The sequence below is a fragment of the Rattus norvegicus genome, chromosome 11 (assembly GCF_036323735.1).
Source record: "Rattus norvegicus strain BN/NHsdMcwi chromosome 11, GRCr8, whole genome shotgun sequence".
NCBI lineage: Eukaryota > Metazoa > Chordata > Mammalia > Rodentia > Muridae > Rattus > Rattus norvegicus.
The window spans coordinates 64,574,634-64,597,210 of record NC_086029.1 but is presented as its reverse complement, the minus strand read 5'-3'; the positions used below and the strand labels follow the sequence as shown (position 1 = coordinate 64,597,210).

Genomic DNA, 22,577 nt, shown 5'->3' with positions numbered 1-22,577 from the left:
ATGGGTGGTACTGAGCGTTTTCGGGAGAAAAAAAAATGGTATTTTAGTTTAGTTGGTCCCTGTTGATCTAACAGAGCAGCTGAGATTAAGAAACTTATAAAGATTGATTGTGGTTTCTGGGATGCCCAAGAGGATGGCATACCTGTTTAAGCAGCTCCTTGCGATGGCTTCTGGTTTCGCCAACTCATGGCAGAAGGCAGAAGTCAAACAGAGCATGTGCAGGAGAGAGAATGGATTAACTTGCCACTATAGCTAATCTATACCTCTGTTAAGACCATTATTACAGTCAGGAGAGCTCTTTCTTCAGGACCCAAAACCCTCCCACTAGGCTGGCTTAACAAAGAAAGAGTTGGGTTTTTTTTTTAAGCCTGCCCAATCTTGCAGGACGCACTGCCTGAATTGGGAGGCTCCCCAAGACAGTCTACCTCCATCTCTCAACGTCTCCGTTTTGCTATCAGCTTTGCTAAGCACCTTTCACGGAAATCCATTTAGCTTAAACCAGCTTTGGCAGGGATTCTGTTGAGTTCTCCGAGATTAGCTTGCATACACGCATAGAAAGGCTTTTTTTTTTTTTCAAAGTCTTACAAACTACTTCCAACTATGTCATAGACGGTGTGTAAGAAATGAAATGATCTGAAGCCTGACCACAAATAGTGGTCAAGAGGACTGAGAGGATAAGTCTGCTCTTACCGCCACATTCCAAACTCTTTAAGCTCTATCTAACTCCTTCGTCAAAGCGTTAGTCTTGCAGGGGGGAAAAAGCTATTAAAAATACAGTATGGAGCTTCCGCGTGGCTGAGATAACTCGAAGAGGTTATGAGTGGATATTCTCGTGAAGGGAACTACTTCTACCAAGAAAAGGGCGGTTGGCTGTTGGCAGCTCTTCCAGACAAATAAAGAAATGTGAAAACATCTGGCCTTATTAAAGTTGAATGATACTTCTGTGTTCTTTCTTATTTTCCCTCTGTGGGAAACCATAATGTGGTGAAGAATTGGATTTTCTCTTTTCATTGTCTATGTGCCAGAATTATTGGGGATAGTTTATACTTTAGTCCCTCATTCCTTCCTCCTTTCTCTCCTTCTTTTCTTCTGTCCTTCCTTCCTCTCTCCCTCCTGCCCTCTTTTCTCCTTCCTTCCTTCCTTTCCTTCCTTTTTTACTTTCTTCATATTTTCAATGGAAAACTAATTCTTTACCTGCTTGCAAACCAAGCCAAGTCATGGAAGGAAATGGCTGGATTCTGGAAAAAGTATTATTTTCCCCCCAAGTCAAAACACATACATTATGGAAATTCACCCAGAAAGCAGTGATTGACTATTTCCTACTGTGTTACATGACCTTCTAAGAGTGTCAGGACATCTTGTGTAAGCAGCATGCCCCGAGTGAACATTCACCCTACTACCCCAGAGCCTTTCAAGAATCATTTAAAAAGCCACGACATGCTTGTTGTTTATATAAATATTTGTGACTCTTATTGTATTTCTAAAAGGCTTCGTCTTCATCTTGTAATGTTCTCAACTTCCATATGTGGTCATTGGATACGGTCATGTCTGGGAGTAATCACTATTGTAGAATAGCTAAGAAAATTAAAGACTAATCTGACAGGGGCTGGAAGCAAGCCCAATTTTCCCATTTGTCCTTATTAATAGTCACTAGCCCATGACTTACAAACCAATGGTATTTAAAAAGCAATTCTTGGGTTATAGATAAAGCTCAGTGGGTAAACATTATGCTACAGGTGTGTAAACTTCAGTTCAGTTCTCCAGAACCTATATGAAGATGAGGACTATAGTGTGGGTTTACAATCCTACAGAAATATAAAAGGCAGACATGGGAGAATCCCTAGACCAGTGGCTCTTGTAATGCTATGATCCTTTCTATGACCCTTTAATATAGTTCTTCATGTTGTAGGGATGAGCCATGAAATTGTTTTTACTGCTACTTCATATCTGTAATTCTGCTACTGTTGTGAATCATAAAATAAATATCTGATATGAAGGATGTCTGATGTAGCCCCTCCCAACCCAAAAGCAACCTCGTGACCCACGAGGTTGAGAACTGCTGCCTTAGGAGTTTACAGAAAAGCTGTCTGTTTCAAAGAAGTAGTTGGGGACTAATACAGAAGGTTGTCCTCTGACCTCCATGTGTGAACCATTCCATGAACATACCCCCACTCACATATGATCATGCATTATTCATTGCACACACATGCACACACATACACACACACGAGAGAGAGAGAGAGAGAGAGAGAGAGAGAGAGAGAGAGAGAAATTCAAAAGAAATCCACTTATGCTCAGACTATCTCCCCTTACTTTATGTTCTACATCAATCAGTAGTTTTATGTGTGTCTTTTATTTGATGAATAGTGTTGTTCTTCATTCGGATACCTTTATTAGTATCAGAAACAAGGCTGATGAGGAAGATAAACTCTTCATCTTATCACAAGGGTTTTACAAATATGTTTCAGACTTTAGCTATGTCAAAAATATGATTCTTCTACAGTTTTTAGGGTGTGATACAACATGTTGATGATCCCTTGACAGGCACAGGGCTAATCCGACAAATGTTTGACCTCTTGCTTCAGAGTCATCTTAAGAAGTAGCTGGTATGGGGTTGGGGATTTAGTTCAATGGTAGAGCGCTTGCCTAGCAAGCCCAAGGCCCTGGGTTCGGTCCTCAGCTCCGGAAAAAAAAAGATTAAAAAAAAAAAAAAAGTGCCTGGCACTACTCTTCGCTTCACTTCTTACTTTTAACTGTTAGGAAAACTGCCTGATACAGCACTTTTCTTAGCACTATAAGGATAAGTCATATCCGTGGTCAGTTATGTCTCCATGTGTTTTCTAGGTCAGTACCTGCAGCTGTAATAGAAAAAATTTTCTTATCTAATGTAAGTGCTGCAAAGCAGAACTTCCTTTCCAGATACTATATTTTGTCAGATTTCATTAGTACTCAAGAATTTACATCTGCATGGGCTTGGAACAGATTATGAGGGCGATGAGCGTGTAGTATAAATCCTTTCCCAAGCCACCCTCTTCCAAGCAACCATTTTCCTAAAACTGGAGTGATTACTTACCCTTGTATCAAGTCTTATTTAGAATATACTAGTAAGCCTAGCATTATCTAATAAACAATTAAGTTAAGAAATAAACAAGCAGTCTTGTGGGTGGTATTTCTGAGGGAAAATGAACCTGAGTTCACCACAACTACGATAACTTCCCACTTTGAAAAACATAAAACAAGAATCACTGAGCAAGCATAGCCTCCAATACTCTGTTCCGCTTCGTTTCAGTCCTTTGAATTGCTACCTAGAAGATCAGATGTCGGTTCAATCAGCAGCCCTGAGCAGAATACCAGATCCTCCGCTCCTCTTGGCTGTACTGAGCACGCAGAATTAAAGAGCCTGGGCCTTTAAGACTCGCGTGAAAGTCCCCCGAAGGGGCGGGGGAATAAACGCCACGCCTACAGGGCGGAGCTACTTCCTAGGCCAGGGACCGGCATGGCGTGACGTCGTGGCGAAACCCAGCTTTGGTTGGCGAGAATTTAGAGAGGCCGGCTGAACCTAAAGGGGGCGGGGTCTAGTTGCCATGGTGACCGGCAGCCCTGCGGTCGCCTGGTAACGTTGGCGACAGGGCGGTCTGCGGGGTGCGGGCGGCGGTGGCCGCAGAGATCCTAGCCCGGGTCCAGCCCGGCCCTGTGGATCTGAGCAGCGATGGCTGCCGCGGCCGCGGTGATCCCGCCGTCGGGCTTGGACGATGGGGTGTCTCGGGCTCGCGGGGAAGGCGCTGGGGAGGCGGTGGTGGAGCGCGGGCCGGGAGCGGCCTACCACATGTTCGTGGTGATGGAAGACTTAGTGGAGAAGCTGAAGCTGCTCCGCTACGAGGAGGAGCTACTCCGAAAGAGCAATCTGAAGCCCCCGTCCAGGTGCGTGCTGTGCCCCAGCGCCGGGTGCTGGCTGGGCCCCAGGGGGACGCCCCCTCCTACGTGAGGCGCAGACCCCACGCGGGGATCCGCACGTCCAGTCCTCTGTCTTCTTTGCTCTGGAAGGGAACTTCTGCACCGAGGAAGGTGGAGTTTTTCAGACCTGATCATTTTGTGGAGAAAGTAAACAAGTTTTGAAATGGCAGGGAGGCCTGGGGAAGATAGCCTGTTTATTCTTTGAAACAGACACGCACCGTCTACCAAGCACAAATCTTGTTTTAAGTGTAATAAAATACCCACAGTTGAAAGGGAAAAAAAAAAAACGATCTCTAGAGATGAGTGGCCTTATCATTTACATCTCTTTCTAGTTTTTGTTTTCCTTCGCTAGACTTCCTAAACTGACAACTGTGATTACTTAGGACCGTGTTGAGGAGCACTTTTTATGTAGTACGTAAACTTGTGGGCTAATTACTATGGTTCAAAGGACTTAATACTTTTGCAATAATACTCTTAGAAACCGGAGAGTGGAGAAGGCAAAAGAAACAATAAGTGTTGGAATGGCCCTCATTATAGGGCCTAAAGTTTCGTGCTTGCCGTGGTGGGAAAAGTTTGAAATATCCTGAAGGCAGTGCCATTAGTTGCCAAGAGTGATAGACAAAACTCCCACAGGTAATCATGGTAGCTTAGTGATAACTGTTTTATTGCTTTTCCTTCACTTTAAAACTTGTATTTGTTTTATTCTGAAAGAAGAAATAAAAAAGAACTAACATACTTTCTTTTACCATCTCTGGGTAGGCTCATATAATTTCTCTTGGCAGTTTTGAGCTCTTACCCTCTTCCAGACACATTTGGAAGGATTCTTGGGCTTTTATACAAACTGTCCACAATGCCAAATTAGTCTGTAAGGGAGAAAAATTACCATCTTGATCCTGATCTACAATAGAAGTTTTAGGATTGGGATTATTATTTAAAAATGAGTTGGTCATAATAGCATAGATGGCCAACATTTTCGGTGTTGATAAAAATGTTGTTTTTCAAATGTATTTGTCGAACAAAGGGAAAATAGCCTTACACTTCTATTAATACCTTGCTGTACTGAAACTCTAAGCTTGAGCAAGATACTTTGTACCATGCATTTGTGTGGAGACATTCTAACCAGGAGTTCAAAGTGTCACTATCAGACCAAAAAGTCAGCATCACCTGGGAATACAGACAGAAGTTTCCAAGGCTCTTGTCCAGATCTGCCTTTTCAGAACTTCTGGAGGCAAACTATCTGAGTTTTCAATCCCTCTGGGTGATTCTGATGGACCTTCATGCTTGAGAATCCTCATCTCAGGCCCACAGCATCTGTCAGTGTGCCTTCTTCTGTCCTAGAGGAGAGTCAGGTAATAAGGAATAAACAGTTATTGGTAGATAAATTCCTTGTAAACCTATGCCTGAAAGGAGTTCATGAAAAATTTCCTAGCTTTATATTTTCTTCCAGAACTTTTATACTTTCTGGATGGAAAAAGTTTAGAAAATAGAAGTATAGACCACTGATTCTTATGTCATATATATATGTGTGTATATATATATGTACACATGTGTGTATACTGTATATATGGATATAGTAAAAACATAAGTCATTAGTTTCTTAAATTCATATATATATATGTGTGTGCGTGTATTAGTAATAGTGGTAGCTACATAAAACATATCAGATCTCTGATTTAACTTTTGAATGATGCTACTTGTACCTTTATGTCCTCCCTCGCTTTGTATAAATCATATCCTCATGGCAATGTATCTAGTACAGTAATGGAATTAGCAAAAGTTAGCAGTGGTGATGCAGGGGGACATGACAGGGGTCCTTGGTCCTTTCTGCCACCCTGGACCATCTAAGCTGGGAAGCTCTGAAATGTACCTGTGCTGGGTTCCATCCCATAAGTTATGGCTGTGCAGGCCTGGGGACTGCTGCTGGCAGTATTTTAAGGAGTTGATCTGAATCTGCAGCTAAAAGGAAGCACCTGCCTGGCGTAGCTGATAGGCCACAGACAGTGAAAACCATGGTAAGTTATTAGTCTCTTAAAGTCCAAGAGCCTCATAATCCACAGTCGCCACTTGTAGGGGGACTGACTGATGACCAGTTAATTGATTGTGACCAAAGCTTCAGGTCATCCTCCAAAATTACTGCCTTCCATCCCTGGTTGGGGTAGGGGTGTCGATCAAATATTTTGGGTAGTGTAGTGATTGTCCCTTGATACTGGGTCAAAACTTCTTGAGTGCCATAACTCACTAGATAGCTCAATAGTATTGATGAAGGCTGCTTGAGGGGAAAATTAGCAACTTCAGACTTGTCTGTGTGACTTACTCACTGTTGATTTGCTTTATCTCACCAACCAATCCTCCCTTTGAAACAGACACTACTTTGCTCTGCCTACCAATCCCGGTGAGCAGTTCTACATGTTTTGCACTCTTGCTGCCTGGCTGATCAACAAGACTGGCCGTGCCTTTGAGCAGCCTCAGGAATATGACGATCCCAATGCAACTATATCTAACATCCTGTCTGAGCTCCGCTCTTTTGTAAGTGACGCGCTCTCTTCTCCATGTTCTCAAACTGCAGGTTTCCGTAGTAGCAGTTCAGTAACAGGTGCGAGCCTTTTATTTGACTCTTCTGGAAGAGTAGACAGACAGACCGATAGTTGACTGATAGGAGTGATTTTCCAATTTATTTTAAAATAAGAGCTTCCCAGAATGGTTGATATTATATGGAACATGAATTCCACTTCTAAAAACGTTACATAGACCAGATTAATAATAATTTTCTTAATTTTTGTAAGCCTCAAAAATAGATTCTTAGGTAGGTGGTCAGCTCTTCCCCTGGAGGGATGATTCAGAGTATGAAGCAAACAACTGACTTTGGAAGGATTTGGGTTTTGTTAGGATTTCTCATTTGTACTTTCATTTCTGGCTTCTCCAGGGGAAAGGCAGTAAGACATTTTTGACACTTATTAATTTCTAATAAGTGAATCACTGTATCCTTTTTTTAAAATGCATTTTACCATGCCAGTAGTTTTGCTGACAATTTTTCAGTACTGATTTGTTTCCCTGCTATGATGAAACTGCCTTTATTCATTTATATTTTTGAAATTACAGAAAGTTAGGTCTTTTGTCCTGTATGTAGGCTACAGTACATTCTTTGAAGCAGAAACAATAAGTTAAGATATTAAAAAATGACAATTCTAGATTGAACACAGTTACAGAGGTCACCCCTCAAGTCTGCCTCTGGATTTTTCTCAGGTGTGATGGGGAACACAGAACAGCAGTGTTGAGCTTACATGTCCCATTCTGCACAGTCAGCAGTCTAGCTAGTTAAGTAAATCCTAGTTCTTAACGAAGCTGAGCCTAAGGTGATAATAAGGGTGGGCTGAGGGTGTGGACCTGAGAGGTCTGGAAAGCTTGTATGGTGAGGATGTAAGTGCCTTTTAATTTGGTACTTTGAGCATAAAATATCTGTACTTGTGTAAATGTATCAGTGGACTAAAAAGACTTAAGGAATGAATGCCTAAGAGAATTACCTTTATCTTGTCATTTGAAGAGTTCAAAATATACATGTGCTCAGTAGTTCTTTGCTGAAACAATCTTGGCCTCTGGAATACAGCCAACAAATAACATCTTTATCTTTTCAGGGGAGAACTGCAGATTTTCCTCCTTCAAAATTAAAGTCTGGTTATGGAGAACATGTATGCTATGTTCTTGATTGTTTAGCTGAAGAAGCATTAAAATATATTGGTTTCACTTGGAAAAGGTAACTATTACCTCACAGACAATATTGCTATTACAGAATTAATGGGTTTTGCTGTTGTTATTGTTTGTCTTGATTGTTTCTGGAGTACAGAGCTGTTTAATTAAACTGACAAGGGCTGACTGATCTAAACTGACAGTGCACCAAAGATTAAAGATAGACACAACCAGAATGCTTTCCAAATCCACTCTGAAATGATTTCATCAATCCGGTGCATCTCCTGTTTGTTGTTATTGTAATCCTTGCCAATTTGGAAAACCTTTCTAAGTTCTCTCTGTGCTCGTATTTATACCCACAACTATTGTGTGTGCTTGTCGAGGTAACCGAAAACCTCATATTTATGTAGAATAGGAAATTAAAATAGCACTGAGTGGGGAACTTTCTTTTTGCCTTGCTCAATGGCAAGAATAACGCTGAAGAAGCCACTTGCCATCCTTTTGGTTGGTTTCTGAAAGCACATTGTGTATTTTTTACGATATTTTAATAATTTGTTTACAGATATAGCTTTGTAGGTACAACTCTTACCAATCCTTCATCATATACAATCTTTGGTAATTAGCATTGTACTTAGTTCATCATATATGTTTAGTAAATATTGATGAATAAATAAAATCAGAAACTATTGGTTTTCTATGGTATGATTAAAATATATACATTTCATCTTTGAAAGCTGATAGGTTAGATTTTATTTACTGATTATTAGATATTATTTAATTCATAGGTTAGACGGTAGAACATGATAAAAATAAAGTATGCATTGTTTTTTAGATTTCAACAAACTCCTGCAGCTAGAAAGTGGTATATAATATTCCATGTTAATATATTAATACATGCACAATTACATTTATGTAAAAAAATCTACTTTATAATTTTTTCTTTTTTTATTGGATATTTTATGTATTTACATTTCAAATGTTATCTATCCCTTTTCCCGGTTTCCCCTCCAGAACCCCCCTCTTTCATCCCTCTTCCCCCCCCCCCCCCCCGCTTCTGTGAGGATGCTTCCCCTCCTGTGGACCCACTCCCACCTCACTTCTCAGGCATTCCCCTACATTGGGGAAACGAGCCTTCACAGGACCAAGGGCCTCTCCTCCTATTGATGCCAGACAATGCATTCCTCTGCTATACATGCAATTGGAGCCACGAGTCGCTCCATGTGCACTTTTGGTTGGTGGTTTAGTCCCTGGGAGCTCTGGGGGTCTGGTTGGTTGATATTGTTGTTCTTGCTATGAGGTTGCAAACCCCTTCTGCTCCTTCAGTCTTTTCTCAACTCCTCCATTGGGGTCCCTGTGCTCAGTCCAATGGTTAGCTGCAACCATCCTCATCTGTATCAGTAAGGCTCTAGCAGAACCTCTCAGGAGACATTCATATCAGGCTCTTGTCAGCAAGCACTTCTTGGCATCAGCAATAGTGACTGGGTTTGGTGGCTACATATGGGATGGATCCCCAGGTAGGGCAGTCTTTGGATGGCCTTTCCTTCAGTCTCTTCTCCACTCTTTGTCCCTGTATTTCCTCTAGATAGGAGCAATTCTGGCTTAAATTTTTGAGAAGGGTGAATGGCTCCATCCTCCCAACCAGGGTCCTAACCTCTGGATATGGTCTCTGTAGGTTCTCTCTCCCCTTTGTTGGGCATTTCAGCTAATGTCATCCCCGTTGGGTCCAAGGAGCCTCTTGCTTTCCTGGCATCTGGAATTTTCTGGTGGCTACCCCAGTTTCCCATCCCCCATTGCTATACACCTCTGTTCAAATTCCTGACCCTCTGAATATCATCCCCATCTTCTCTCATACCTGATCCTGCCCCCTCCCCCTCCCCCTCCCTCTCCTTCTCTTCCTCCCAAGTCCCTTCTGCCCTCTACCTCCTGTGAGTATTTTGTTTCCTCTTCTAAGAAGGATTGAAACATCCACATTTGGGTCTTCCCCCTTCTTGAGCTTCATATGGTCTGTGGAAATCTACTTCCTTTTAATAAGTATTTCTAAAAATTCTGAAAGTTGTGTGTGTGTGTGTGTGTGTGTATGTGTGTGTGTACAGTACAAGAAATATATTTAGGAATAGTTATACACTTATTTTTTTCTTTTTTCTTTTTTTCGGAGCTGGGGACCGAACCCAGGGCCTTGCGCTTGCTAGGCAAGCGCTCTACCACTGAGCTAAATCCTCAACCCCAGTTATACACTTATGTATGTAACAACAATGGAAGAAAAAGGAGGACTGAATCTTAAAGAGAATAAGGAAGTTGATATATGGGAGAGTTTGGATGGAAGAGAGAAGGGGATTGATAAAATCTCAAAAATTATTAAAACTTCCATGATTTAAGCTGTCTTTGGATATAAGTATATTCAATAACTGATATCCATTTAGTTTCAAGGTAAAACATGGCAGTTTCCTTTGCTTCAACCCAAACATTTCCATTCAGTTCATTGTAAAGAATGACTCTGCAGTCCCTAATTGTGTTGGTTAGATTTCAAGAAAAGATGAATTACATGATGTGCTGCCCGAGTTTGTTAGTTACTAAATCCATAGCTCAGTGTGTCATTGTTGCATTGCAGGCTATTACTGTGTCAACCACTATTCAATTCACACTTCCTTTGTTTCTAGTATAATATTTGGTTATATAATATGGGTTGTGACGTGGATAATTTGTAGGAACTGTATATACATGGAAAAGGAAAGGAAAACATTTGAAAAGTAATGAATGTTGGAAACTATCACTTGTGTTACATAGAACTTTCTTATTTATAGACGGTTATTCTTATTCCTAACTATGTCAAACGATTTTTAGAAGAACATTGTTTTTGATATAATTATCTAATTCTAAGTCATGAAAATTGGGAAATTTATTATACAAGATTGATTTGGTTCATAATACTTTTTTTCCTACTACATGTTGATCTGTATATTTTTTTAAAAATATTTGAGATGTATATGTTTAGAATTAGTTGTCACAATTAATGCAAATATGTCTGGATAATTTTTAATGTGAAAATAAGTAGATCTTAAGAGAAATTGTTGTCCAACACTTTAGTGTTAGAACCACTAATTGGACTTCAGAAATAAGAATCAAGCTTGCTATCTCTAGAAAAATAAACAGCATATTTGAGATCAATGTGAATTGAAAATTAAAACTATAAACATAGTAAAAGATCAGAGAGATGTAGGCAGGTGTGACTCAAGGGAATGCTTTAATTCTGTAATATTAAATCAAAGGTCTGGACAGGAAAACGTTGCCAAATCTATCTAGGAAGAATTATAACAGTCTTCATTATTCATGATTCTAAGTAGTAAAACTAGGGAGCAGATTAGATTAGGTAAACAATTTTCTTCCCCTATTGATGCCAGACAATACCCTCCTCTGCACATATGGGGCTGGAGCCATGGGTCCCTCCATGTGTATTCTTTGGTTGGTGGTTTAGTCCCCAGAGCTCGGGGCGGGGGATCTGGTTGTTGCTATTGTTGTTCCCCATATGGGGTCGCAAACCCCTTCAGCTCTTTCAGTCCTTTCTCTAAGTCCTCTATCGGGGTCCCTGTGCTCAGTCCTATGGTTAGCTGCTAGCATCCTCATCTGTATCAGTAAGGCTCTGGCAGAGCCTCTCAGGAGAAGCCCTTGGTCCTGTGATGGCTCTTTTCCACAGTGTAGCGGAATGCCAAGGTGTTGAGGTAGAAGTGGGAGCATCTTCAGAGAAGCAGCGGGAGGACGATGAGGGATGGAAGAGGAGGGAAAGGGGTTAATGTTTGAAATGTAAAGACATAAAATATCCAATAAAAACAAAAAATAAAAAGGAAATATTTGCTGCAAAATATATATACATGTAAAATTTAGTATATAAATTTAAATGATATTGAATAAAACACAATTGAAAGACGGGGTGGAGGAAACTAGAAAAAACATTAATTTTCTTAATTTATAAAAGTTAGAGTATAAATGAGAGTTTCACTAAAAATGAATCATCAATTAAAATATATAAAGTTGCTCAATCACGTCTATGATTAAGAAATTTAAAGAAACAATGATACTTTTTCATTTGTTTTATTGGCACACTTTATTTTATGCATATTAGAAGAAAATTTGAAACATAGATGCCATTCCTCACCATCCTTGGGAGTATAAATTAGGATAGCATTTTGGAAGCCAATTTTGACAGTTCGTTAAACCACAAACAACGTACAAACTTGTCGATGTAGCCATTTCACATGGACAAATTTATCTTAAAAGATCTGCCTGGTAGTAAATTTACAAATATGATCTTTAAAGTATTATATATCAAACAATAGAAATGACCCTATGTTTTAGTCACAGGATGAGCGTTTAATGGTAGAACTGCTGCTCAGTGGAGTGTAATGCATATATTGTTTTGTGTGCGTATATGAGTGAGCATGTTAGATACGGTATATACAGCATCAATTATTTTTGTTAATGTGCCTTTTACAGCTAGTGGCAGATATCTTTGCTTTTCTCAACATTGAAATTTTGGGGCAGAAGCAATCGATTTACTGAAGTTAACAAAGAGAGCGGTCCCATACGGAAGCGCCTTCACCATTCCTCGTAAGGCATGTTTTATCTCACTAAGAACTTCTAAGCATTCAGTAAATCTTGTTCTTTCAGGCCATCATACCCAGTGGAAGAGTTAGAAGAAGAAACTGTTCCGGAAGATGATGCGGAGTTAACATTAAGTAAAGTGGATGAAGAGTTTGTGGTAAGTGTGCAGCCGAGCTGCCTACAGCCTTGCCTGTGGCTTGCTTTCCCTTGGCTAACTCTCCTACTTTGGTTTTCTGGAATGTGTTTTGTTTCTCAGTGCAGTGCCATTCTCAGTCCTTAGGCCTCTGTTTAAGTTGTTATTTATGGTCCTGAGTCAATTTCCGAAGAGGTTCTAAGTGTGTGTGTGTGTGTGTGTGTGTGTGTGTGTGTGTGTGCGCGCGCGCGTGCAGGTGTATCACCAGCTATCAACATGTTTGATCTTAAAAAGCCATAACTTGCAAAAAATTAAAGAAAAATAGCACTCAGTTCCTACTTGGCCAAATGTGGCCGTGCATACCTGCGATCCCAGATTTTTGCCAGAGTTGGGCTGAGTACTTTAGATCTATCCACATAATCTGAACGGGACACATGATGGGGCAAAGAACTTATGTCGTATTTTCCGTTGCAAACTAAATAAAGATTTCATGGGTTTTTTTTTTTAATCAGTAGATAATCCACTCCATATTTCAGAATAAGCTAGTGTAAGCTATAAATTTGGTAGTTGCTGAATTATCTTAATAAGTTAATAAATAATCATTAAATAAATTGGATTACATCCAAACAGAATCTTATGTAGCTAATATGACTTATTTACGGACAATAATGACATGAGAATGACGATTTGTGCTTTGTTTTACAAAATTAGCTGTCATCACGGCTGTAACTGTGAAATGTGTAATAGTATCAGTATATTAATATTTGTTATAAACAGAATAATTATGGTAGTCTCTGTTTAATATTTCTTAGTGTTTTAATGTATATTTTATTAGAAGTATAAAGGATACTTTTAACCATATTAAAATACATGATTCTTCATGACTTTGCTAATTTTTTTAGCCCCAATGCTGAATTTCACTATGCCAGGCTAGCCTAGACACTCAACGGTGTAGCCACTGTCAAGTCTGGCTCTGGTTCTCAACCTAGACCACCATAAAATTAGTTTAAAACACATGCTTTCAATATGATAAAGTTTGAAAGTCGAGGTAAACAGTGCTGTCATCAGTTCTGCATGCAGCTATGAAGCTTTGTTACAGGAGGCGGAGGAGCTCCTGTTCTAGAACCTGAAAGCAAGAAGGTGCTGTGTGTCACCAGGAACTTGGAGAAATCAGAGTTTCTGGAGTTGTCAGATGTCGCTTCAAAGAAACAGGAGAGATAATTTGGGCATTTAAAGAGGTTTAGACTTTATTATTCAATTGACTTTTCACTCAGGACCAGAAAGAATATCCTCATACCTTCTCATTATTTAGTTATTTTCTCGTTTAATTAGTTATTTCCATTGTCTTTTTAATAACTAATAGTGCATGAGTCTATACTTGGTCCTAGTATACCAATATTTAACTTCAAAATTGTCACTCAAAGGTAGTCAAAGGAAAGGAAAGACTATTCATCAGGAGGGTAAGCTAAGCGGATGCTGTCTCACCTTGCTGTCAGTCATGGCCTCAGCTTACTGGGTTTCATTTGGTATGTGTCAGGTTTTCAGTATTTGACATAGAATCTTTCAGGATAATGTGTAACTTTTCAAAATCTTAGCTATTTTTTTCATTGGGTCTTTTATTAAAGTTCAAAGCAGAATTGTTGTTTATAAAATTAGGGAAATAAACTAGACAGCAGCCTTTTTATACTGTTCATGCAAACCAGGGAGTAAAGACCAGAGCAGGTGCCTCTGGAACCTGTTTGCTTTTGTCAAGTTCCTTGACATGTCCTCTCTTCTCTTCCACCTCCTCATCCTCCGCTGAGCACCCCTCTCTTCTTTCCCCTGCCATTGGTGCTCAGGAAAGCTGGGTTGGTGCCTACAAAGCCTCACAAGGAACCCACTGATTGGTCGTGCTTCAGAGCTGTTTTGGTAGGGCAAGGATGGTAAAGATCATTTGTGACAAACTTCTGCTTTAATAGAAACCAGGGACCTTCAGCTAGAAAGTGCCAAATCAAAACAAATCACATTGACAATTAGTTTTTAAAATTGGCATTGATGCAGTCTTCTTGCTTTATTTATACGATCATATCTTTAGTAACAAGCAGGAAGGGAATTAGTACCAATTAAGCAAGGAGATGGTAGGAAATCGTGCTTTCTGAATTATGGAGATAAATCATTGAGAATCCTAACTTGTTTTAGGGCATCTTCTTCTAAGTTTATGCTTGAATTCCCTTTAAGTGTTCTGGTCATACTTTAGTAAGTGATGTTCTTTTTCTACGTGCTAGTCTAGATTTTTAAAGAAGCAGGACCAGTAGGACAGACACACACACACACACACACACACACCTTTTCTGGAGCATTGGGGATTGGATTGGAATCCAGGCCTCACGCATACCATGTGAGTAATTCTCTGAGCTACAGTGCCTTTGTGACATGGGCTCTTTCCAAGTTACCCAGAGTTAAGCTGACCTTGAACACATGGAGTCTAGGCAGGCCTTAAGCTTTTGATATCCCACCTCAGCTTACTGGTCTAAAGAGAATCTCGGGTCTGCACTACAAGCTTTGCTGAGAGAAAGTTTTTACATGGAACTGAGTCATGAGGCTATAGGGGCTGAGAAGTCCCATGGTCTGCTCCTGACAAGGTAGACAACAGGATAACTGATGGCGTTGTTCTCACGTGAAGGTGAAGACCACAGGAGAGCAGTGCTTCAGGTTCCTGTCTGAGTTTCATACCACAGGCAAGACAAGACTGATGTTCTGGTTTCAAAGTGGGGACAGGCAGGAACATCTGTTGGTGAGCTCATCCCTCTCAGGCTTTTCAGGTGGATGAGACACACCCACCTTGGAGACAGACACACCCACCTTGGAGACAGACACACCCACCTTAGAGACAGACACACCCACCTTGGAGACAGACACACTCACCTTGGAGACAGACACACCCACCTTGGAGACAGACACACTCACCTTGGAGACAGACACACCCACCTTGGAGACAGACACACCCACCTTGGAGACAGACACACCCACCTTGGAGGCAGACACAGTCCACTTTACTCACCTCTGTTGGTTCAAATACGTACTTCACCAAGAAATACCCTCAAAGATACATGAATAACATTTAAAAAATTATTTCAGCATCCCATGCTCCATCAAATTGATACATAGAATTAACCATCCTACTTCCATCCCTAGTCAGCTTGGCATCCTTTAAATCACATTTAACTTCCAAATAAAGGCAATAACAGGATCATAACTCTGATTAACTGTATGACACAGTGAAAGTATCTTATATTTATGAAAAAGGTGATAAAAAGGAAAAATACATTTGCAAACAAATATGGAAGAAATTCTTATTTCTGTAAGAAGTTATGCCAAAGAGTACACATGGACAGACCCACGGCTCCAACTGCATATGTAGCAGAGGATGACCTTGTTGGGCACCAGTGGAAGGAGAAGCCCTTGGTCCTGCCAAGGCTGGACCTCCCCCACCCCCAGTGTAGGGGATGTCAGAGGGCATGGAGGTGGGAAGGGGTGAGTGGATGGGAGGAGGAACACCCTCATAGAGGAAGGGGGAGGGGGAATGGGATAGCAGGTTTATGGACAGGGAACTGGGGAAAGGGGATAACATTTGAAATGTAAATGAAGGAATGTCCAATGGAGGAAAAGAAGATGGAAAAGAAGTTATGTAGTTATAAACTACTATTTATAACTCCCTTCATTCACCACACATTCTGTATTCCCTTTGCCTTCAGCACCTCAGCTGACAGTGGGTATTTACCTGGGGAGTTAGCCACCCTTCATTCCTAAGGGTCTGGGTCATCAGAAGTCTTGTGTGCTTTAGACCATTGTAGTTCTCCATTGAGTGTAATCACAGTGAGTGGCAGGACTAAAGGATACACTGAAGGGTTGTCTGTATTCAAGACATGCTCAGTCACACCTCTGTTGTAGTGGTAGCGTCATTTCCCCTTGGGACAGGATCAGTCATTGCAGCCAACACAGGCGCTCTTCTCTTGCCTATAACTCAGGAGTGTGAGGAACCCACAGTATCCAATAGTGTTCACGCATGCCGCTCAGTAGTCATCGCTCTGTCTCCTAGTGGACGCGTTCTTCCACTTGGAACGATGACCTGTAGACTAACAGAATAATAAAATCATAGGCCAGAAGTAGCAAAGATTTTGCTAATGGCTAATTAGAACTAGTGACGTCACTAATGTTTGCAGCCCTTAATTCCTGAACCTGTGAATTCAGGCTATGACAGAAATAGCACCATATACTGATGTTGGCTCATACTAGGGTCTGGTATTAAGGCTCTGTCCTCTCAGTGTTCAGTAAAGTACAAGTATTGGCTGGTCGCCTGTGTGAACAGGACCAATGAGATCATGGTAATTTTACTGTAACCTTGTTTCTTCAAACAGCAATGAGTCAGTGGCATTTTAATGAATTACTCTGGTTGTTACGTAGTACAAACACAGAATACACCAAGTCACTTTGCAGAAGTATCAATATTTACTTGATTCATAAATAAGTCAGCTGTGTACTCTGTGCCCCCATTATTCCCACCTTAAGAAAAACAAATCGTACCCGAGTGTATAGAGTATATCTATGCTGTCTTGTGTATTCAAGGCTTAGAGGCATAGTGCTCAAGTCTTACCTTAGTGGAATAGATCTCGGTCGGGTAGGGCCTTAGAATTTTCATTCTGACACGTTCCCGGTGATACTAATGTTACTGGTCTCAGAATCACGTTTCAAGACCACTGGTTTACATTCCTCAAATCCGAAGGTAAGGGTGAACTGTAAATCTCCTCCTGCAACTCTGAACGTTCCTGCTTATGGAACTGTTTGCTATGTAACACGTTTTGCCTGGTTTCTGTTTCTGTTTACAAGATCATATGACTCAAGGTTTTGTTAGCATCATTCTGATGCCCACTGCTCATGTGACTGCTGCTCTTCTTAGATCACTTTTACCTGCCATGTCACCACAATGGCATTTCTCTTCCATGCTGACAGAACTTCCGGCTTATTTTCTGTGTATAGAGCAGATTTAATCTCAAAGGGTCATTTCCTACCCACACCCCACAGCCAACTGCACTCAGGTGAGGACCAGTTTGGAATCCATTTGGGCCGTCCTTCTAAATGGATGTGAGGGCTGTACACCACGCATCACTATTACTCATTACCTTAACAAGCTTGACCACCTAGTGTGCTTTCCACACACAGTGTGAAAATGCATCTTCAGTGCTGAGAAATGGCTCTGTGGCTAAAACCTTGCTGCTCTTTCCAAAGACCTGGCATCCAATTTTCTGCCTCCTGTAAGCCCTGGAACACATGTGGCATGCACGAGCACACATACATACAGATACAAACACGTAAGTCAACATTGCTTTAAGTACATGCACTTGTCCCTGGAACAAAGGAAGTGACTTGTGTCTCAGCATTCATTGTTTTTTCATTTCAGTCTCGTTGCCCAGAATTCCATAAGCTTGCACTATTTCATACATGCCACTTGGGCCTATTTGTCTATTTTTATGTTCATCAATGAACTGTAGCAATTACTCCCTCCCTCCCTCTTTCTCCCTCCTTTTTTCAGTGTCTACAGAAGCAGGTTTTTTAAATGGCACCATCAAAACTTCAAAGAACATATGAGCTGTTAATAATTGCGAGCCCTACTTTCTGCATATTTATTAGACTTTTAAATATGCTTTACTGAGTCAGTCAGATTAAGCTCAGCATAGCTTAGGATATTATGTATTTAAAAATCTATATCTAAATTATAGCTTTTTTAATATGAAATATTTTTTTATTTTTCAAAGGAAGAGGAGACAGATAATGAAGAAAACTTTATTGATCTCAACGTTTTAAAGGCCCAGACCTATCGCTTGGTAAGTGTCATGGCCAAACAATCCCCAAACTGTTCTGCTGGAAAGCCGCCCACTTGCCAGACGTTATTGTGTGCCCCTTGCAAACTAGCTATGAAAATCGTCTTCCTATATATCAATGTTACAAGTATAACAAACGCAAACCCAGAAGGGTGAGTGAGGCGCCTCCTGCCTGTGAAAGCCCACACAGTGCCTCTAGGGCAAACTGAAAATGTGTTTGCTGGATGGCATTTTTAATTATGGAAAGCTACACATTGTTCTGTTTCAGGTTGTTACCCATTGAAGTAGACTAGGAATGGATGACTTTGTAGGAAAATACTTAAGTTATATTTCTATGAAATAAAATAAATTCTGTTCCATTGTCAGGCATTGCTTTATGAAAGTTTCTCTCTGTTGTGATTACAAAATAAATCTAGTCTATAATAGTATATTTACTGTCAACGAGCAATTTTAAATGAATGTCGTGGCACTTCACGTTTTATATGTGTATCATATTTCAATAATGTATATACCTAGGCACTCTGGAAAAAAATATACCTGCAATATATTCTTATTGGTCCTCTATTTTCATGTCTGAATCCTCAAAGCCAATTTAGATCTAGGTTTTGTTTCATTTGAAAACTTCCTTGAGCTACCACAATATACATTATTTACTGCTTTATTGATGCTGATTTTCCAATAGTTATAATCCCTGTGTGCGTGTGTGTACATGCATGTGTATGCACATATGTGTATGTGTCCCAACTTGAAATGGAATGTACTACTGTGCCAAGTGTATGGCTTAAGCTCTGTCCTTTACTAGGATTCTAAACTTGGGCAAATTTCCAAGCTTCTTGGGAAATATGAACCTGTTTATAAGATTGCTATGATTAAAAGTTAGATGCAAAGCAGTATAAAAATAGCATCTATCACGTAGAAAATGTTTACTATATGCTGACTAAAAGCATTATTAGTTATCCCCATGTTTCCTTTGCAGCTCTGATTTGTAAGTTCCCCCTTGGCAGGGATAATTGTCTTTATTTTTACATTTGTCATAGTATAAAACACAAAGGATTGAATAGATACTTCTTTAATAAATAAATATACTATAAACTTATTTTTAATTTTTTTTTTATTATTAACTTGAGTATTTCTTATATACATTTCGAGTGTTATTCCCTTTCCCAGTTTCCGGGCAAACATCCCCCTCCCCCCTCCCCTTTCTTATCGGTGTTCCCCTCCCCACCCTCCCCCCATTGTCCCCCTCCCCCCAACAGTCTAGTTCACTGGAGGTTCAGTCTGAGCAGGACCCAGGGCTTCCCCTTCCACTGGTGCTCTTACTAGGATATTCATTGCTACCTATGAGGTCAGAGTCCAGGGTCAGTCCATGTATAGTCTTTAGGTAGTGGCTTAGTCCCTGGAAGCTCTGGTTGCTTGGCATTGTTGTACATATGGGGTCTCGAGCCCCTTCAAGCTCTTCCAGTTCTTTCTCTGATTCCTTCAACGGGGGTCCTATTCTCAGTTCAGTGGTTTGCTGCTGGTATTCGCCTCTGTATTTGCTGTATTCTGGCTGTGTCTCTCAGGAGCGATCTACATCCGGCTCCTGTCGGTCTGCACTTCTTTGCTTCATCCATCTTGTCTAATTGGATGGCTGTATATGCATGGGCCACATGTGGGGCAGACTCTGAATGGGTGTTCCTTCAGTCTCTGTTTTAATCTTTGCCTCTGTCTTCCCTGCCAAGGGTATTCTTGTTCCCCTTTTAAAGAAGGAGTGAACCATTCACATTTTGATCATCTGTCTTGAGTTTCATTTGTTCTAGGCATTGGGTAATTCAAGCATTTGGGCTAATAGCCACTTATCAGTGAGTGCATACCATGTATGTCTTTCTGTGTTTGGGTTAGCTCACTCAGGATGATATTTTCCAGTTCCAGCCATTTGCCTACGAATTTCATAAAGTCGTTGTTTTTGATAGCTGAGTAATATTCCATTGTGTAGATGTACCACATTTTCTATATCCATTCCTCTGTTGAAGGGCATCTGGGTTCTTTCCAGCTTCTGGCTATTATAAATAAGGCTGCGATGAACATAGTGGGGCACGTGTCTTTTTTATATGTTGGGGCATCTTTTGGGTATATGCCCAAGAGAGGTATAGCTGGATCCTCAGGCAGTTCAATGTCCAATTTTCTGAGGATCCTCCAGACTGATTTCCAGAATGGTTGTACCAGTTTGCAATCCCACCAACAATGGAGGAGTGTTTCTCTTTCTCCACATCCTCGCCAGCATCTGTTGTCCCCTGAGTTTTTCATCTTAGCCATTCTCACTGGTGTGAGGTGAAATCTCAGGGTTGTTTTGATTTGCATTTCCCTTATGACTAAAGATGTTGAACATTTCTTTAGGTGTTTCTCCGCCATTCGGCATTCCTCAGCTGTGAATTCTTTGTTTAGCTCTGAGCCCCCTTTTTAATAGGGTTATTTGTTTCCCTGTGGTCTAACTTCTTGAGTTCTTTGTATATTTTGGATATAAGGCCTCTATCTGTTGTAGGATTGGTAAAGATCTTTTCCCAATCTGTTGATTGCCGTTTTGTCCTAACCACAGTGTCCTTTGCCTTACAGAAGCTTTGCAGTTTTATGAGATCCCATTTGTCAATTCTTGATCTTAGAGCATAAGCCATTGGTGTTTTGTTCAGGAAATTTTTTTCCAGTGCCCATGTGTTCCAGATGCTTCCCTAGTTTTTCTTCTATTAGTTTGAGTGTGTCTGGTTTGATGTGGAGGTCCTTGATCCACTTGGACTTAAGCTTTGTACAGGGTGATAAGCATGGATCGATCTGCATTCTTCTGCATGTTGACCTCCAGTTGAACCAGCACCATTTGCTGAAAATGCTATCTTTTTTCCATTTCATGGTTTTGGCTCCTTTGTCAAAAATCAAGTGACCATAGGTGTGTGGGTTCATTTCTGGGTCTTCAATTCTATTCCATTGGTCTATCTGTCTGTCTCTGTACCAATACCATGCAGTTTTTATCACTATTGCTCTGTAATACTGCTTGAGTTCAGGGATAGTGATTCCCCCTGAAGTCCTTTCATTGTTGAGGATAGCTTTAGCTATCCTGGGTTTTTTGTTATTCCAGATGAATTTGCAAATTGTTCTGTCTAACTCTTTGAAGAATTGGATTGGTATTTTGATGGGGATTGCATTGAATCTGTAGATCGCTTTTGGTAAAATGGCCATTTTTACTATATTAATCCTGCCAATCCATGAGCATGGGAGATCTTTCCATCTTCTGAGGTCTTCTTCAATTTCCTTCTTCAGTGTCTTGAAGTTCTTATTGTACAGATCTTTTACTTGCTTTGTTAAAGTCACTCCGAGGTACTTTATATTATTTGGGTCTATTATGAAGGGTGTCGTTTCCCTAATTTCTTTCTCGGCTTGTTTCTCTTTTTTATAGAGGAAGGCAACTGATTTATTTGAGTTAATTTTATACCCAGCCACTATGCTGAAGTTGTTTATCAGCTTTAGTAGTTCTCTGGTGGAACTTTTGGGATCACTTAAATATACTATCATGTCATCTGCAAATAGTGATATTTTGACTTCTTCTTTTCCGATCTGTATCCCCTTGACCTCCTTTTGTTGTCTGATTGCTCTGGCTAGAACTTCAAGAACTATATTGAATAAGTAGGGAGAGAGTGGGCAGCCTTGTCTAGTCCCTGATTTTAGTGGGATTGCTTCAAGTTTCTCTCCATTTAGTTTAATGTTAGCAACTGGTTTGCTGTATGTGGCTTTTACCATGTTCAGGTATGGGCCTTGAATTCCTATTCTTTCCAGGACTTTTATCATGAAGGGGTGTTGAATTTTGTCAAATGCTTTCTCAGCATCTAATGAAATGATCATGTGGTTTTGTTCTTTCAGTTTGTTTATATAATGGATCACGTTGATGGTTTTCCGTATATTAAACCATCCCTGCATGCCTGGGATGAAGCCTACTTGATCATGGTGGATGATTGTTTTGATGTGCTCTTGGATTCGGTTTGCCAGAATTTTGTTGAGTATTTTTGCGTCGATATTCATAAGGGAAATTGGTCTGAAGTTCTCTTTCTTTGTTGTGTCTTTGTGTGGTTTAGGTATAAGAGTAATTGTGGCTTCGTAGAAGGTATTCGGTAGTGATCCATCTGTTTCAATTTTGTGGAATAGTTTGGATAATATTGGTATGAGGTCTTCTATGAAGGTTTGATAGAATTCTGCACTAAACCCGTCTGGACCTGGGCTCTTTTTGGTTGGGAGACCTTTAATGACTGCTTCTATTTCCTTAGGAGTTATGGGGTTGTTTAACTGGTTTATCTGTTCCTGATTTAACTTCGGTACCTGGTATCTGTCTA

General features: G+C 40.4%; 1 protein-coding gene across 1 annotated transcript in view; it reads left to right on the top strand.

The window, feature by feature from the left end:
- The first annotated feature begins 3,665 nt into the window (after positions 1–3,665).
- The window catches only part of Ift57 (intraflagellar transport 57), a 65,197-nt gene continuing 46,285 nt past the window's right edge, over positions 3,666–22,577 (top strand). Inside the window, exons 1-5 of the mRNA NM_001107093.1 lie at positions 3,666–3,921; positions 6,318–6,480; positions 7,587–7,705; positions 12,301–12,391; positions 18,160–18,228. Of these exons, the coding sequence (NP_001100563.1) occupies positions 3,710–3,921; positions 6,318–6,480; positions 7,587–7,705; positions 12,301–12,391; positions 18,160–18,228 (654 nt within the window). The 5' untranslated portion in view covers positions 3,666–3,709. The remainder of the gene's footprint in view (positions 3,922–6,317; positions 6,481–7,586; positions 7,706–12,300; positions 12,392–18,159; positions 18,229–22,577) is intronic.